The sequence below is a fragment of the Lycium barbarum genome, chromosome 11 (assembly GCF_019175385.1).
Source record: "Lycium barbarum isolate Lr01 chromosome 11, ASM1917538v2, whole genome shotgun sequence".
Taxonomy (NCBI): Eukaryota; Viridiplantae; Streptophyta; class Magnoliopsida; order Solanales; family Solanaceae; genus Lycium; species Lycium barbarum.
The window spans coordinates 120,974,899-120,989,267 of NC_083347.1; the positions used below are offsets into that span (position 1 = coordinate 120,974,899).

General features: G+C 33.1%; 3 protein-coding genes and 1 long non-coding RNA gene across 4 annotated transcripts; 3 read left to right on the forward strand and 1 right to left on the reverse strand.

Moving 5' to 3' along the window:
• Nucleotides 1–2,794: 2,794 nt before the first annotated feature.
• LOC132618719 (uncharacterized) lies at nucleotides 2,795–4,022 on the forward strand. The gene is made up of 2 exons (XR_009574277.1): nucleotides 2,795–3,139; nucleotides 3,768–4,022. It is a non-coding gene; the product is annotated as an uncharacterized LOC132618719 (long non-coding RNA).
• A 4,419-nt stretch (nucleotides 4,023–8,441) lies between these two features.
• On the forward strand, nucleotides 8,442–10,589 carry LOC132618856 (uncharacterized). Its single transcript, XM_060333856.1, has 2 exons — nucleotides 8,442–9,836; nucleotides 9,923–10,589. The coding sequence occupies exons 1-2, from the start codon at nucleotides 9,356–9,358 to the stop codon at nucleotides 10,570–10,572; spliced, it is 1,131 nt and encodes a 376-aa protein (XP_060189839.1). The 5' UTR covers nucleotides 8,442–9,355; the 3' UTR covers nucleotides 10,573–10,589.
• A 218-nt stretch (nucleotides 10,590–10,807) lies between these two features.
• Nucleotides 10,808–11,349, forward strand: LOC132620226 (uncharacterized). Its single transcript, XM_060334911.1, has 2 exons — nucleotides 10,808–10,825; nucleotides 10,909–11,349. The coding sequence occupies exons 1-2, from the start codon at nucleotides 10,808–10,810 to the stop codon at nucleotides 11,347–11,349; spliced, it is 459 nt and encodes a 152-aa protein (XP_060190894.1).
• An 864-nt stretch (nucleotides 11,350–12,213) lies between these two features.
• Nucleotides 12,214–13,425, reverse strand: LOC132620227 (uncharacterized). Its single transcript, XM_060334912.1, has 4 exons — nucleotides 13,011–13,425; nucleotides 12,677–12,752; nucleotides 12,519–12,607; nucleotides 12,214–12,439 (listed from the first exon to the last, which is right to left on the reverse strand). The coding sequence occupies exons 1-4, from the start codon at nucleotides 13,349–13,351 to the stop codon at nucleotides 12,214–12,216; spliced, it is 732 nt and encodes a 243-aa protein (XP_060190895.1). The 5' UTR covers nucleotides 13,352–13,425.
• Nucleotides 13,426–14,369: the final 944 nt, after the last annotated feature.

The following is a 14,369-nucleotide window of genomic DNA, read 5'->3' on the forward strand; positions in this document are numbered from 1 at the left end:
ATGCAAGGTAGCCCAACATATGGAGAACTAAAACAAGTACACTAAACTAAGTAACATGCTTCATGGTATTAAGGTCAGTGTTAACCAAAAACTTAGAGAAGACAAACCTAGTTTGTACACAAGCAAAACCAAAATCACCCCTTAATTTCCACACAAGCAGTCTTCTTAAATCAACATAGAGATAATATGCTCTTAACGAGAGGTAAAAAAAAAAGAGGAGTTATAAGATTCTATCCAGATTCCACACAAGAAGTTACAAGGGATAAGGGAGGTAGATCCAAGACATTGATAACACTTTAACATGCATTTGGAGAGACTTGACAGTAGCATCACATTAAGACCATGATCATTTCCAATCTACACATACTTAACAACTTGCAGAACAGGCATGATCAGATGAACAGATGCAAAACTAAGAGAATAAACACATACTCCTAAATGGACAGTTTTAGACATATATATGCAAATTATCAAGAAGCAAAGGCATTTCTTATTCCTAAGTGAAACTTGACACATTATGCAGGATGATCTGTTAAAAAAGGGAGCATTATCCATATGTTAATCATGTTTGAGAACCAACCAAACCAGCATACATAATTCTATTTTTTAGATACAACTAAACTAAGCAAAATGTAACTAACCTACTTAAACAAACTGGACCAATTTAACACATATAGACATGCTGAACTACTTAATTTAAACAACAACATACAAAGCAGTAAACTAAACTACGCTAAACTAAAGGTAACATACAAAGCATGGCTTAGCTATATGAACTAAATTAACTAACACATAAGCATCCAAACATCATTTAAACAAATAGAAACTATGAATTTAAACTTAAAAACTAATCCTATTCTCATGCTACAGTGATCAGGTCATAAATAACAAGTAAACAGAGCTAAACAAGAATACTAGTACAACCATAAACTAACATGCCAGACCAAAATGGACTACACTAACATACAAAACATGGTAAAAACCAGATGCTTAAAATAAATGAGGAAAGGAAAATTACCTTCTTCGGGTGCAACGGAGTGAGGCCTCGAATCTCTGATCTACCTCGAAACACCACAAACTCTGAGCTCGCAGGCACTTGGATTCGAAGCGATACAGGGGAAAAGAAAACAGAAACTAATTTAGTATTTTTGAATCGATATCAAGCAATATAGACTGCTGAAAACTAATATTTTGTAAGGGGATTTTTGAGCGGCTAAAAACTTAATATTTTCAAAGGATTCCAGGCGGCTAAAAGAACTCGTTTTTTTTTTTTAGGGGAATTTCGGAGATTGAAAAAGAACTTAATTTTTTAGGGAATTCCGGCGGCTCCAGAACCTCCCCTTAACGACTCAACTAGCAATTATTTATAGGGGAACTGCTAGGGGAATTTCTGCGATTTTTCCGTTCATGTCGGAGAGAGAAAGGGCGGGTGAGGAGAGAGAGAGAAGAGGAGGGATGCGGCGCTGATGAAAAGAGGGAGTGTAACCCTAGCTTTTTCATTTCTTGAAAAAGAATTGGGTCGGGTCATCGGGTTAATGGACTGGGCTGATGAATTAAACGTGGGCTGGGTAGTGAGTTGGGTGAATTAAAAAATATGGGCCGGCCGGGTTGCTGATTTAAAAATATGGACTGGTCATTAATGGACTGGTCTGAAACACTTGTAAATTGATTAGGACGGATGGGCCCCAAAATATATTTTCTTATACTGCTTTGGGCCTCTAAATTTAAATAAAAGACCTTTTTTAATTAACTCTGTACTAACGTGTAATAAAATATTACCTAGTATGTAATTATTAGTGCTTAGATAAAAAATAAAATTATACGACGTCGTAATAGCCGTGCGATAATATTTTTAAAGTCAACCGTAAATAAACGCTATTATTTTATTATGCGAAAATAAATGCGATGCGTGTGCATAATGCGGTAAAAATGCTAAAATGATCATAATGCAAATTATAACAATACTCGTAATAATAATAATAAAATAATAATAATAATAATAATAATAATAATAATGGTAATAGTGGTAGTAGTAACGGTAATAAAATAATAAAAAAAAATAGCTAGTGACTACAATAGGATAATAAAACGCTGATATTAATAAAAGCTAATAATCGTAGTAAAGTATAAATAATTATTTCTTAAGTTGCCAAAAATATTAGAAGCGCAAATAGATATTTCGGAGGAAAGGTGGGACAAAATTGGGTGTCAACAGTGAGCACGAGTGTTCGCAGCCTTGAAGACTTCTCTATTATTTATGTCCTATTCCTACTCAGAGACATAGACAGTTTTATGTATTATTATTCTACACTTGTATTTATTTCTTTTAGATGCTTTTGTATGACTTAGACTAGACCTTGGGAGTATTATTATTATTATTATTATTATTATTATTATTATTATTATTATTATTATTATTCCGCACTTTTTCTACCATATATATTATTGTGAGACTTATGTATTTATTCTTTCTGCTTGCTCGATTTAATTATTCATGTCTTTATTTATCGCTAGTTCGAGGGTTTGCTTACCGAGGTGGGAAAGGTAAGTGTCCGCACGACTTATGTCAAATTGGGTCGTGACACTTTGTTTACCCTATTCCCAGTCTAGTCTGCTCTTCCTCACTCATCTCTCTCACTTTTTATCTCATTTTCTCTCCCGTCACCAAGTTTCTATCCGCAAACTATTTTTACAAAACTTATTTAAACGGAATTAAAACTTATTAGAAAGTGATACAACATTATCCTATTTAAGCAAATACCCTGCTTCACTTTATCAGTATCACCCACTTTATTTTAAAATGTGAATTGCATTACTGGGAATTAATAAGAAGATAAGGTTAGGTTTAGCTAGACATTTTTCATTACTAACCTTCCATAAACAAAATAATTTCTTAGATTACCAAAATCCAAAATGGGAAACAAAGTTCACATTTTCACATTCGGAAATAAACTTATCAGTTTTCTATTTACCAAAAAATTGGCAAGTATTTAATGAAGAAGGTATTATATATTTGTTACAATAAGCAGCACTCTAAAGCACAAAAACAAAAAACAAAAGAGGCTTTTCTTTACAAAAAGCATGGTTAAAGCTTCAATTACTCTGCTTTTCCTAGCCACCTTATTGGTCTTTTCAAGTGGTTAGTCTCTCTTTCTTTCTCTTTTATTCAGTCACTCACAAACACACACAATATTTCGATGATAAGTTTATGACTTTAAGACGGTTTTAATTAAATTTTGATCTATTAGAGTCTGGTTGTTTGGTGCATGGTATAAGTTGGGATATCCCAGCACTAATTTTTGTACCATGTTTGGTAGGAGGTATAAATTTATCCTTGTACCAAACAAAGCACAAAATGCATCCTGGGATAAAAGATGGGATATCCCATCTTATCCCACTTATACTGGGATTATTTTATCTCATCCAGAAGAGGATGGGATAAAATAATCCCAACTCTTGGGGTAAATTAGTCCCGGAATTATAATCCCGGGATAATTTTGACTACCTACAAAATGAGCACTTAGAGTCTTAACTTATAAAAAAATGGTGGATCTAGGTTTTCAAAGAAAGTGTAGTCGCAATTATTATTTTCAAATCAAACCATTAAAGTGAAATTTCTATTAGGATGTATATAAATTATTAATCGCACCGGTTCTAAACATACTAACTCTAGATCTGCCTCATTCATGCCATAACTTTCAATTTCTCATGAACCAACATGTTACAATTTTTATGCAAGGTGCTAATAAATTTTTTTCACTCCTCAGATATTGTGATGGGACAACCCCTTTGTTGTACAAGGCCATGCAGAGTTGGGATTCCACAATGTGATAATGGTGTGTGTATTTGTTGCGTTGGTCCACAATGCCGTGCTAATCAAGAAAGGATTGGCCTTGGTCGCAAAGTATCAACCTTGCCAGACTATTCTAATTAATTGTTAAAGCTATTAATTAGAGTTTGTTATATGTGAATCTAATGCTATAATTATTGGTTATTAATGAAGATTATATTCTAAGGAAAAAGTGGAGACCTTTCATAATCTTTCATATTTTTAAGTTGTGGTTATTTTTTAAATACTTTACATGCGTTGATTATATTTTAACCTGCGACGCTAAAAATAGCAACACGGTATTATTTTTACATTATACAATATTGTGAAGCGATAAAGTCGTCTGACATATGACATTACGATTATAGGCTATGTAATCACTTAAGAAGTAAGAACTTAGATCTTGTTTGTTTCTACTTAATATGAGTTTGAATCTAAATCATTCAGATATTAATTTATTAAGTATAATTTCTTTTTTTCCATTTTACTTTGAATGGTTTTGATTCTTCAATTAAAAATTTAGGCGAAGGTGACCTTTTATCACCTCTATGTCACTACCGTTGCAGAACCACCACCAGTCTTATGCCATAACCATTACCACTAACTTTCAAGATGTGTGTATATATATATATATATATATAACTTCTGGCGATGTAGTAGGACTTGCAACCAAGTTTTAACCCGCAAATAAGTTTTTGCAAAATTTATTTAAACAGGATCAAAACTTAGATAGTGACATAATTATCCTATTTATGTAAATCACCCTGCTTCACTTTATCACTTACTTTAAGAGAGGTTCTGCCTTTTAAAGAAAAATGTGAATTGCATTGCAGGGAATTCATAAGAAGACAAGGTTACGTTTAGCCAGACGTTTTCCATTACTATCCTTCCATAAAAAAAAATAACTTAGATTACCAAAATTCAAAATGGGAAACAACGTTTACATTTTCACAATTGGAAATAAACTTATCAATTTTTTTTTTTGACTAGAAAATTGGCAAGTACTTAATGAACTAGGTATTATGAAATGTCACAACAAGAAGCACTCTAAAGCCAAAAAAAAAAAAAAATACTAAAAGACTTTCCTTTACACAAAACTTCAATGATTCTGTTTTTCCTTTTCTACCTTATTGGTCTTTTCATGTGGTTACTGGTTAGTCTCTCTCTCTCTCAAAATCAAACACACACAATATTCTAATCATAAGTTTATTACCTTAAGAAGGTTTTAATTAAAATGTGATTTTTTAGAATCTTTACTTATTACACGGTGGATCTAAGTTGTCAATAGTAAGCGCAGTTGCACCCACTATTTCAAATCAGACCATTAAAATGACATGTTAATTAGAAATGCATATAAATTATCAATCGCACCAGCTCTGGCCATACTAACTCTAGATCTACCTCAACCATACAATTAATAACTTTCAATCTCAAGAACTAACATGTTTCAATTTTTGTGCTGGGTGCTAATAATTTCTTTTTTCTCAGACCCCATTAATAAGATTACATTGGGTATATTGTTGTGATAATAAATTTTTTAATCCTACGATATTGTGATCGGACAACAACACCTGTGTGTGTTACCAACAAGGGTTGTAGTGTAGTGGTTGGTGCTACTCCATCCTTAACCAAAAGGTCTCGAGTTCGAGCCCCCTTGGGTACGGAGTCACCCTTGTTAGGGACTGCTTTGCCCTTGAATGTGGGACTACCCGGCACGAATCCGGATTAGTCGGGCCCCAATACGGACACTAGACACCGGATGGGAAACCAAAAAAAAAAAAAAAAACATCACCTGTGTGTTTGGGTAGCAGATTGCCCAACGCCATGCAAAATTGGCCTTCGACAATGTGTTAATGGTGTGTGTATTTGTTGCGTTGGTCCAACGACAAGGCTGATCAAGAAAGCATTGGCCTTGGTCGCAAAGTATTGACTTGGAAGACTCTTCTAATTAGTTGTTAAATCTATTTAGAGTTTGTTATGTGTAAATCTAATGCTATAATTATTGGCTATAAATGAAGATTATATTCTAAGGAAAAAGTGGCTACCTATCAAAATCTTTAGTATTTTTAAGTTTGTGATTATTTTTCAAATACTCTGCACACGCTGATTATATTTTAACAAACGATACTAAAATAACTAGACAGTATTCTTTTTACATTTTACAGTGTTGTGAAGCCATCAAAACGTCTGACATATGACATTACGATTATAGGCGATGTAATCACTTGACAAGTGAGAACTAATTAGATCTTGTTTGTTTCTCTTAATATGAGTTTGAATCTAAATCATTCAGATATCAATTTATTAAGTATAAATTTGTTTTTGCTCTAAATGGTTTTGATTCATCTAAATCTTGTATGTTATTCAATAAAAAAATAATTAAGAACTTTTCAAATTCTTTTGATTCCTCGTTGCTTAGCTTTCAATCCGGCTCTGACCGTCAATTTTAGGGAAGAAATTTTTCATGCCCGAAGTATGGGTTATAGAGTTTTCCCCCTAAGGAACGGGAGAGTCCCTTTTCTTGTCCAACCGGCTTTCCGTAGTGCCAAGCTCACTTCATTAAGTCTTTTTTTATCTTGAATAAATATAGGAGTCTTTTTCTCGCTACTGCCAACTACAATAACTGAAAAAAGAAATTTATGCTAAGGCAACCTTTATTTGGTATGTTCAATATCATTGTATAACCACCACCAGCCTCAACTACACAACCACACCACATCAACCTTCAAGATGTATACTTCCACCCCGGCAACCACCAAACATCGCCAGTTACCACTGCACCATCGGTGCTAGAAGATATAAAGGGATGAATTTGTAAGGATCTTTTGACTTTATAATTTTTTGGATAAACTATTTCATTTTTTTAAATTACTACGTGTCATGCGTGATAAAATTAAAAGAAATTAATAGTTTCAATTTTTGGTATGTCTGTCTCTGGATCACAGACAAATTTAGCATACTAATCATGAATTTTGTGAATTAAGGCATGTAGGTTTTATGTAATTTTATAACCAGTATATATTTCAAACATTAAATAAAACTTCTTCCTTTCCTCAATGAACGAGCAAGGCAAACTTGTTGGAGAGTGAGATCATAAAAATAAGCAATAGGTTGAGGTTTTAAAAGGCGGAAGCGTAAGATAAGACATTTTATTAAATATCACGTGAGGTATAAGTCTCGAGATAAATGACTTTTTTTGTTTCATAAAACGAATTACGAAGACGTTTGGATTTATCTACGAAAACTAATTTTCTTTGTTTTGTAATAATAAATAACTTAAATATTTCTTTATTTCCTAAAAGGTCACGTACACTGAAAAAGCCACCGAATTACCCCATTTTAATTATATTTTCCTATATAATCGTGGGACCAAGATCATATTTTCCTTATATAATCGTGGGACCAAGATCATATTCACATATATAAAGCATATATTTTTATGTCGATCCAAATAGTTAAATCAGCATGTTATCCTCTACGGTACCCAACTAAAAAATGGATTTATTATAAAGGATCACTTCATTTCATTTTGTTCTACACAGTTTATCGATCTGGAATGAGTTAGACAATTACAACTAAAAATAACAAGGCAAACTTACAGGAATGACTACCTTATTATAGATTCTTATCATTAGTAACTACCATTTTATTTATTACATTTCGTAGCTATCTTTTTAGTTAATTACCATATGTATTGCGTGTATTTACGGTATAGTAAATAGACTCAGAAGCTGTATCTTTAAAAACATATCCCTTAGAAATAGGCATTTAATTTGGTTTTAAATGGGAAAATATAATTCATAATAATATTTTTCATAATCTGCTCCCCAAATTTAGCTTCCATTTCCATATTCTTCACGATTCTCCTTCTCTCCACCCTTCTTTTTCAAATGCAACGTAAAATTCAAAAATTCAAACCAATCAACTGCAGAGGAAAAATAGCAACACAGCAAAATACGATCATTCTAATGGTAATTCAAAATTTCGTGGTTTTTTTTAATAAAAACACTGAAAATGTATTTCAGATTGGCATTGATTTTTGTAGTTTTTTTACTTCTTATTTGTCAAACTGTCATAATTACCTTCGTCTTTGAATTCCTCTTTAGTGACGAGCTTCAAATAAATGTGTTATATGTTCGGGAAAAAAACTGAATGTAGTATTTTTGTGTTGTATGTTGGTTGGGTATTTGACCAGTGATGAATTGTGTGTTGAAAACATATACATTCCGTTTTCGTATTTATATAGTTTGTTTCAATTTGTGAATACATAAATCTTGGTTTTTTTGCTGTGTTGTTGTTTTCCCATCCCAAATACATAAATACATACAATATCTCTGTATGTATTTTTGTATTTGAGACAGTGTATTGTATATCTCTTATGTTTGTCACGAGTGTTAATGTATTTGGCATACTGTATAGAATGGATTGCTGTATATATAATTCTGTAGGTATTTATGTATTTGGTAGACTGTTTCATGTGTTCATTATCATATGTACTGGTGTATTTGAAAGTATGTGCGTATTTGATAAACACAATTTCTGCTTGAAATATGTTTCAGATATATTTATATATATATGTCTGTGTGTATTTATGTATCCGAGATAGTGTTTTCATAAGCTATCTCAGATACCTAAATGTTAATGTATTTGAAAATATGTATGTAGTTGATTTTTGTATTAATTTTGTATATTATTTTATAATGTATTTCAGGTTGTAATCAATCTCAACTAATTCATTCATTTTGAGTACAAGAATGTCCACTGTATCGTCGTTGCTAAGACACTCAGGTAATTGGAACAATGAAAACTGCTATGTGAATTTCAAAATCGATGCAGTGGCTTTCAGAGAATATTCGACATATATAGATTTATTACAAGCATTTGCAACTCAGCTGAATATAGACATGCAACTGAAAAATATATACATCAAATATATCGTTGAAGGTAACGATACGCCAATGGAAATACATAATGATATGAGTGTTAGGGTGTATGTGGAATTGAAGAAAGAGAACAAACAGTTAGCGATGTATCCTTTGTGCATAACTACAACTAATAAAAACGTTGATAATTGTGTATCTGGTGAAAGTTGTATTGAAGGAGGAGTTTTGCAAATTGGTTACATAAAACAAACAAATGCTATGGAAACAGTAGTGAGTGGAGACTTAGCTTCCTCAAGTTGTGGCAATGCCGTTGTTGTATTCGAAAATGACACAAATCTGATTATATTAGATAAGAATCAAAAAGAGGTTGTTGTTGATCAAGTTTACAAGGACAAAGATACACTAAACGCTGTTATGGCGAATTATGCAATTTCCAACAGGTTCAATTTTCGTGCCGAGAGGTCTAATGCGATAAGGTGTGTTTAAATGTTCTGAACTATTATATTTTAAATTTAATGTAGTTATCTGATATATTGTCAACTAATGTATTTGTTTTCATGTTTGTATTTGAAGCTATACACTAGTATGTGTGTCTGAAGAGTGTGATTGGAAATTTAGGGCATCGAGCGTTGGTAAATCAGAAATGTTCAGGGTTAGGGAGTTTCGTGACAAGCATACATGTCCGCTAAAAGATAAGGTGTATTCACAACGCCATGCGACAAGTTGGTTTATAGGTGGAATTGTAAAACCAAAAGTAGCCAACCATAAGAGGAAATACACACCTAATGATATAGCGAAGGATGTAAGAAATGATCTTGGAATGGATGTGTCCTATATGGTCGCTTGGCGGGCTAAGGAAAAAGCAATGAAGGATTTAATGGGTGAACCATCGGATTCTTACAAAAAATTACCTGGGTACCTATACATCTTGGATAAAACGTATCCAGGTTCACATATAAGAATGCGAAAATCCGACGAAAACAAGTTTCTGTATCTGTTTATAGCATTGTATGCATTCATCAAAGGGTTTGATTGTTGTAGGCCAATTTTTGTAGTTGACGGGAGCCACCTCAAAACAGCATACAACGGAACGTTCGTTTCAGCAAGCACGTTAGACGGTGCAGGTAAGTCAAATACACGTTTCAGCTTGATTATACTAAAGAATGAATATGTAGAACTGATTTTTTTTTAAATGTCGCGGTATGTGCAGGTAATATACTTCCTTTAGCATATGGTGTGATAGATTCAGAAAATGACAGGTCTTGGACGTGGTTCTTTGAGCGATTCAGGGAAGCGTATGGTGTGAGAGAGAACATGTGTATTGTTTCCGATAGGCATGAAAGCATAAACAAAGCTGTTTCTAGAATCTATCTGAATGTGCCGCATTATGCATGCATATGGCATCTTTGGGGTATCGTATGTAAGAAGTATAAGAAGAGCCATGATGTGTTGAGTCCCGTGTTTTATGCAATGGCAAAAGCGTACACGCAGGAAGATTTTGATGAGCTTATGGGGAAAGTTGAGAAGGCAGATTTTCGGGTGGCAGAGTATTTGGAATTGGCTGGAAGAGAGAAGTGGGCTAGAGTGTATGCAACTGCTAATCGAGGGTGGACAATGACTTCAAACATAGCAGAGTGTATTAATCGTCACCTTGTAGCAGTAAGAGAGCTTCCTATATTTGATTTTCTAGAAGAAGTGAGGAAGATGTTTGGAAGATGGAATTATAATAACCGGAAAAATGGTACATACACGTTCACAACACTCGGTAAAAAGTTTCAGGAAATGTTGTCAATAAATGAGTATCTATGTTTACGTATGACGGTATGTTTCTTTTCAAATTGCTTAAGTATGTTCGATTGAGATTCAGTTATGTTCGTTGTATTTGATATATTTATCATATGGAATCTGTGAGATCTATGTGAAAATGGTAACATGTATTTATTAGTTGAATAAGTATTTTGATTCTATTACATTATTGTATTTGTTGTATTTAATTATATGCAGTCTGGATATGTGTCAAATATTTTCATATATTTGGTGTATGTGACTAGATTGATCAAATACAATTAGTCAGCTATGAAAAATAATTAGCGATATGTTTGTGACTATAATGGTTTTATCTTTGCAATCATGAACTTATGTGTATTTGAATTTACGTGAAGTATGTTTTTGTTGAATTTGACTGATCTGTTGTAGGTCGAACCATCAACCGAATACTTGTACACAGTATATGATGCAGGAAGGCGTTTCATCGTTAACTTGGACAACAAAACTTGCAGTTGTCGGATGTTTCAAATAGACGAAATTCCATGCCCACATGCATGGGCTGTCATTAAGAAGAAAAATCTAATGGCTGATGATTATTGTTCCGAATTGTTCATACCGCACACCGTGGTGAAGACGTATGATGTCGCCGTGGATCCTCTCCCTGACGAGCGAGAATGGAAGATTCCAACATACATATCAGAGGATGTTGTTTTGCCACCAAGATACAAGAGACCTCATGGTAGGCCGAAGAAAAAGCGTGATAAGCCGTTTTTTGAATTGCTTCTTGGAAAAAAGAGACATGCTTGCAGTACTTGTGGACAGACTGGACACAATAGACGATCTTGTAGTAATGCTCCTAGAAGGAAGTAGTTGTTTTTTGTTTGTAGAAGTTTAGATTTGTTACACTAGATACACTGTTGGTTTGCATTTTTTTTTTTGAATGAAAAACGAAATCTGTTTCACATACTACTTGTGTGATATCTTCATTTAGAATTGTATTGAATAGTTATCTTTAAATTCATTCACAAATGAATATAAAAGGCAGCATCAGTTCTTTCAAAAAAAAAAATAGTTACTATATTTTAATATGTACTATTGATGCCCAAATACATCAAATATATATAATGTAAAAAGTGTATCTGACTCTGCCATCTTAATAAGTTGCAGATGTATTTGAAATATGTTGATGTTTATGGGTTTGGCGAATTCAAATACATATAACCCATATAGCAAGATATACACATTCATATAAATTGCAAAAACAAAATCACACAATGGTCACTATATATTAGAATGTAGGCAGATTTACACATTCATCCAAAAAATGCTCATTGTATATTAAAATGTATTGATTCCAACATACATCAAATACATGTAATTTAAACAGTGTATCTGACTCTGCCATCTGAAAAAGTTGCAGATGTATTTGAAATATGTTAATGTTTATGGGTTTGGCGATTTCAAATACATATAACCCCCTTGTTTCAATATCTAAATACGCGTACGTATTTATAGTGTACCTCACTTAGTCGCATCCAAGATATAGCCAGATATACACATCCATCTAAATTCCCAAAATAAAATCACACAACTTTGATAAATTAGAGTAAGCTTAAATGTTCCAGTTAAAACTTAAGTAAAATGATAAGATAGTCTTAAACTAACTAAATCTAAAATATTTGCTATCAAAATAGCCATAGTCTGAAATTACAATTAGATATTCCTACATCAATCCTAAGTAATATCAATTCTGTCAGCTTTGCCATAATCCACTGCTGGCCTAACTGGTTTTGGTGGTGCCTCAATGTCGCTCATAGCATGTTCATCGATCTTCCGTGCAGCATAGTCCCAAAGGAGTGCGTCATACCTATTGCGGAGCATTGTTGCATCGATTTGTGCTGGGATACCTTCACCAGTGCTTAGATATTCAGCGAACGCTGCTACGTACACACCACAATCCCTGGAAAGGTATAAAAGAAGTAGAATTATTAGAATGAACCCCGTATATGAAAAATTGTAATACATTAAAATATACGTACATGCTGGTAGTGTCTTGCTGCGGCAAATTTTCTACATACTCCACTTGAATGTTCTCATTCTGTGTCATGTCCGTATATGCTGGGTGATTCTGCCAATTTATGCCAGTTTTTTTAGTCTAGAATCCACTTATGTGTAGATAATGTGGTAGGAGGGCAACAAGCTTTTGTACTTCCTTTCTAACAACCGCATTGTGGCCTGCGCTGCCTCGGTATGAGTTGTACACATAAAGTCGCCTGTCGTACCAAAAAGAAACATATGACACATTAAAAACGGTGTTGTATTTGAAAAAAAAAGGCAACCAGATACATGGAATGTAAATTCAAAAAATATCAATAAACTTGAACCAAATACACTGGATAGTTTTACAGATACATAAAGTACACTTTGAATGCCAACAATGATTATCCGAAAAGAGTATACATAAATATATGATTCTTTAAAACACAGTTGAAACTGAAAATACTTAACTAAAAGATATATACATAAACTACCTGTCATTGAATGAGAGTACGACCAAACTCCAATGATTATCCTCTTTGATGTTGACAGGTATAAAAATATTGTCAACTGAATGCCACGGGACATTTGCATGCAATCTGTAGCCCTTAACATATTGACATATATCGTCTTCTTCGTTGGCTACATTGGGTCCAGTTTCCGGATTGTTGTATGCAAGATATGTTTGATCAACCTTTCGCATGAAGAGACAGTCAACTGTTGTGTATTTGAAAGTGCTCCTTCTGTCATACTTTCCTTTCTTTCGCAAGTAGTAGAAAATCACGTCAATGTGCTGAAAATCGAAACACATAAACATTAAAAACATCAAAAACATAAATCTTAAAAAAATGGAATATTGTATTTTATGTATCTATATCTTTATTGAACCTCATCATTCCACAGCTGGCCACTCATTGATAACTGGTAGAACCAGTTTTTGTTCTCTACTATTGTGATGCCAAAATTATAAGTATAATCTGCATCATTCTCCAAAGCTGCCATCTTCTTTCTGTAACGGTCTTCATTGTTCTTTCTACGAAAGAATTATGCAAAATACATACAGTTAGTTGATATGAAAATAAATGACTGATATTTATATTAAACAGTAAATGTATCTACAAAATTTACATGAAGAACATACTTATTTTCATGCCGGACAAGCAGCCCTTTGCGAATCCACTCCAAGTATTTATCAAAAAGCTCTGTGTCGACTGGGCCAGTGATTGGATCTTCCGCGAATGGATGCTTCTTCTTAAAAATGAAGACAGTGATGTGTTTTGAACCAGCTGAAAATATTCCTCAATCTCACTGATGGTCGACACAATATTCCTATAAGTAAGACGGTCCTGCAAAAATATCGTACTTAAATAAGTCAGATACAAAAATACCAAATATTTAAAAAAAAAAAATCATGTATTTGAACTTATGTTTATTTTAATATACATAGGTTGAAAATACATAATTATGTTCAGATACATGTGGTTATACATTTGTAAATGACTAGTAATCTGATTGACATAGGTTCAGATACATGTATCTGATTGACATATGTTCAGATACATGTGGATATACACTTATTTTCATGTATATTGAGCCTATGAATAATTTCATATACATAGGTTCAAATACATAATTTCATATACATAGTTCAAATACATAATTATGCTCCAGATACATGTGGATATACATTTGAAAAAAACTCACAATCTGATTGACAGTTCAGTATTTTTTATCAAAATAAATAATTATGATTCAAAAACATGTTGAAAAGTACGTTGTCTTAATTTGAACATCCATGTAATTTTGCATTAAAAATAATGAGTGCAAATTACCTCTGACTCGTCATCATTGAA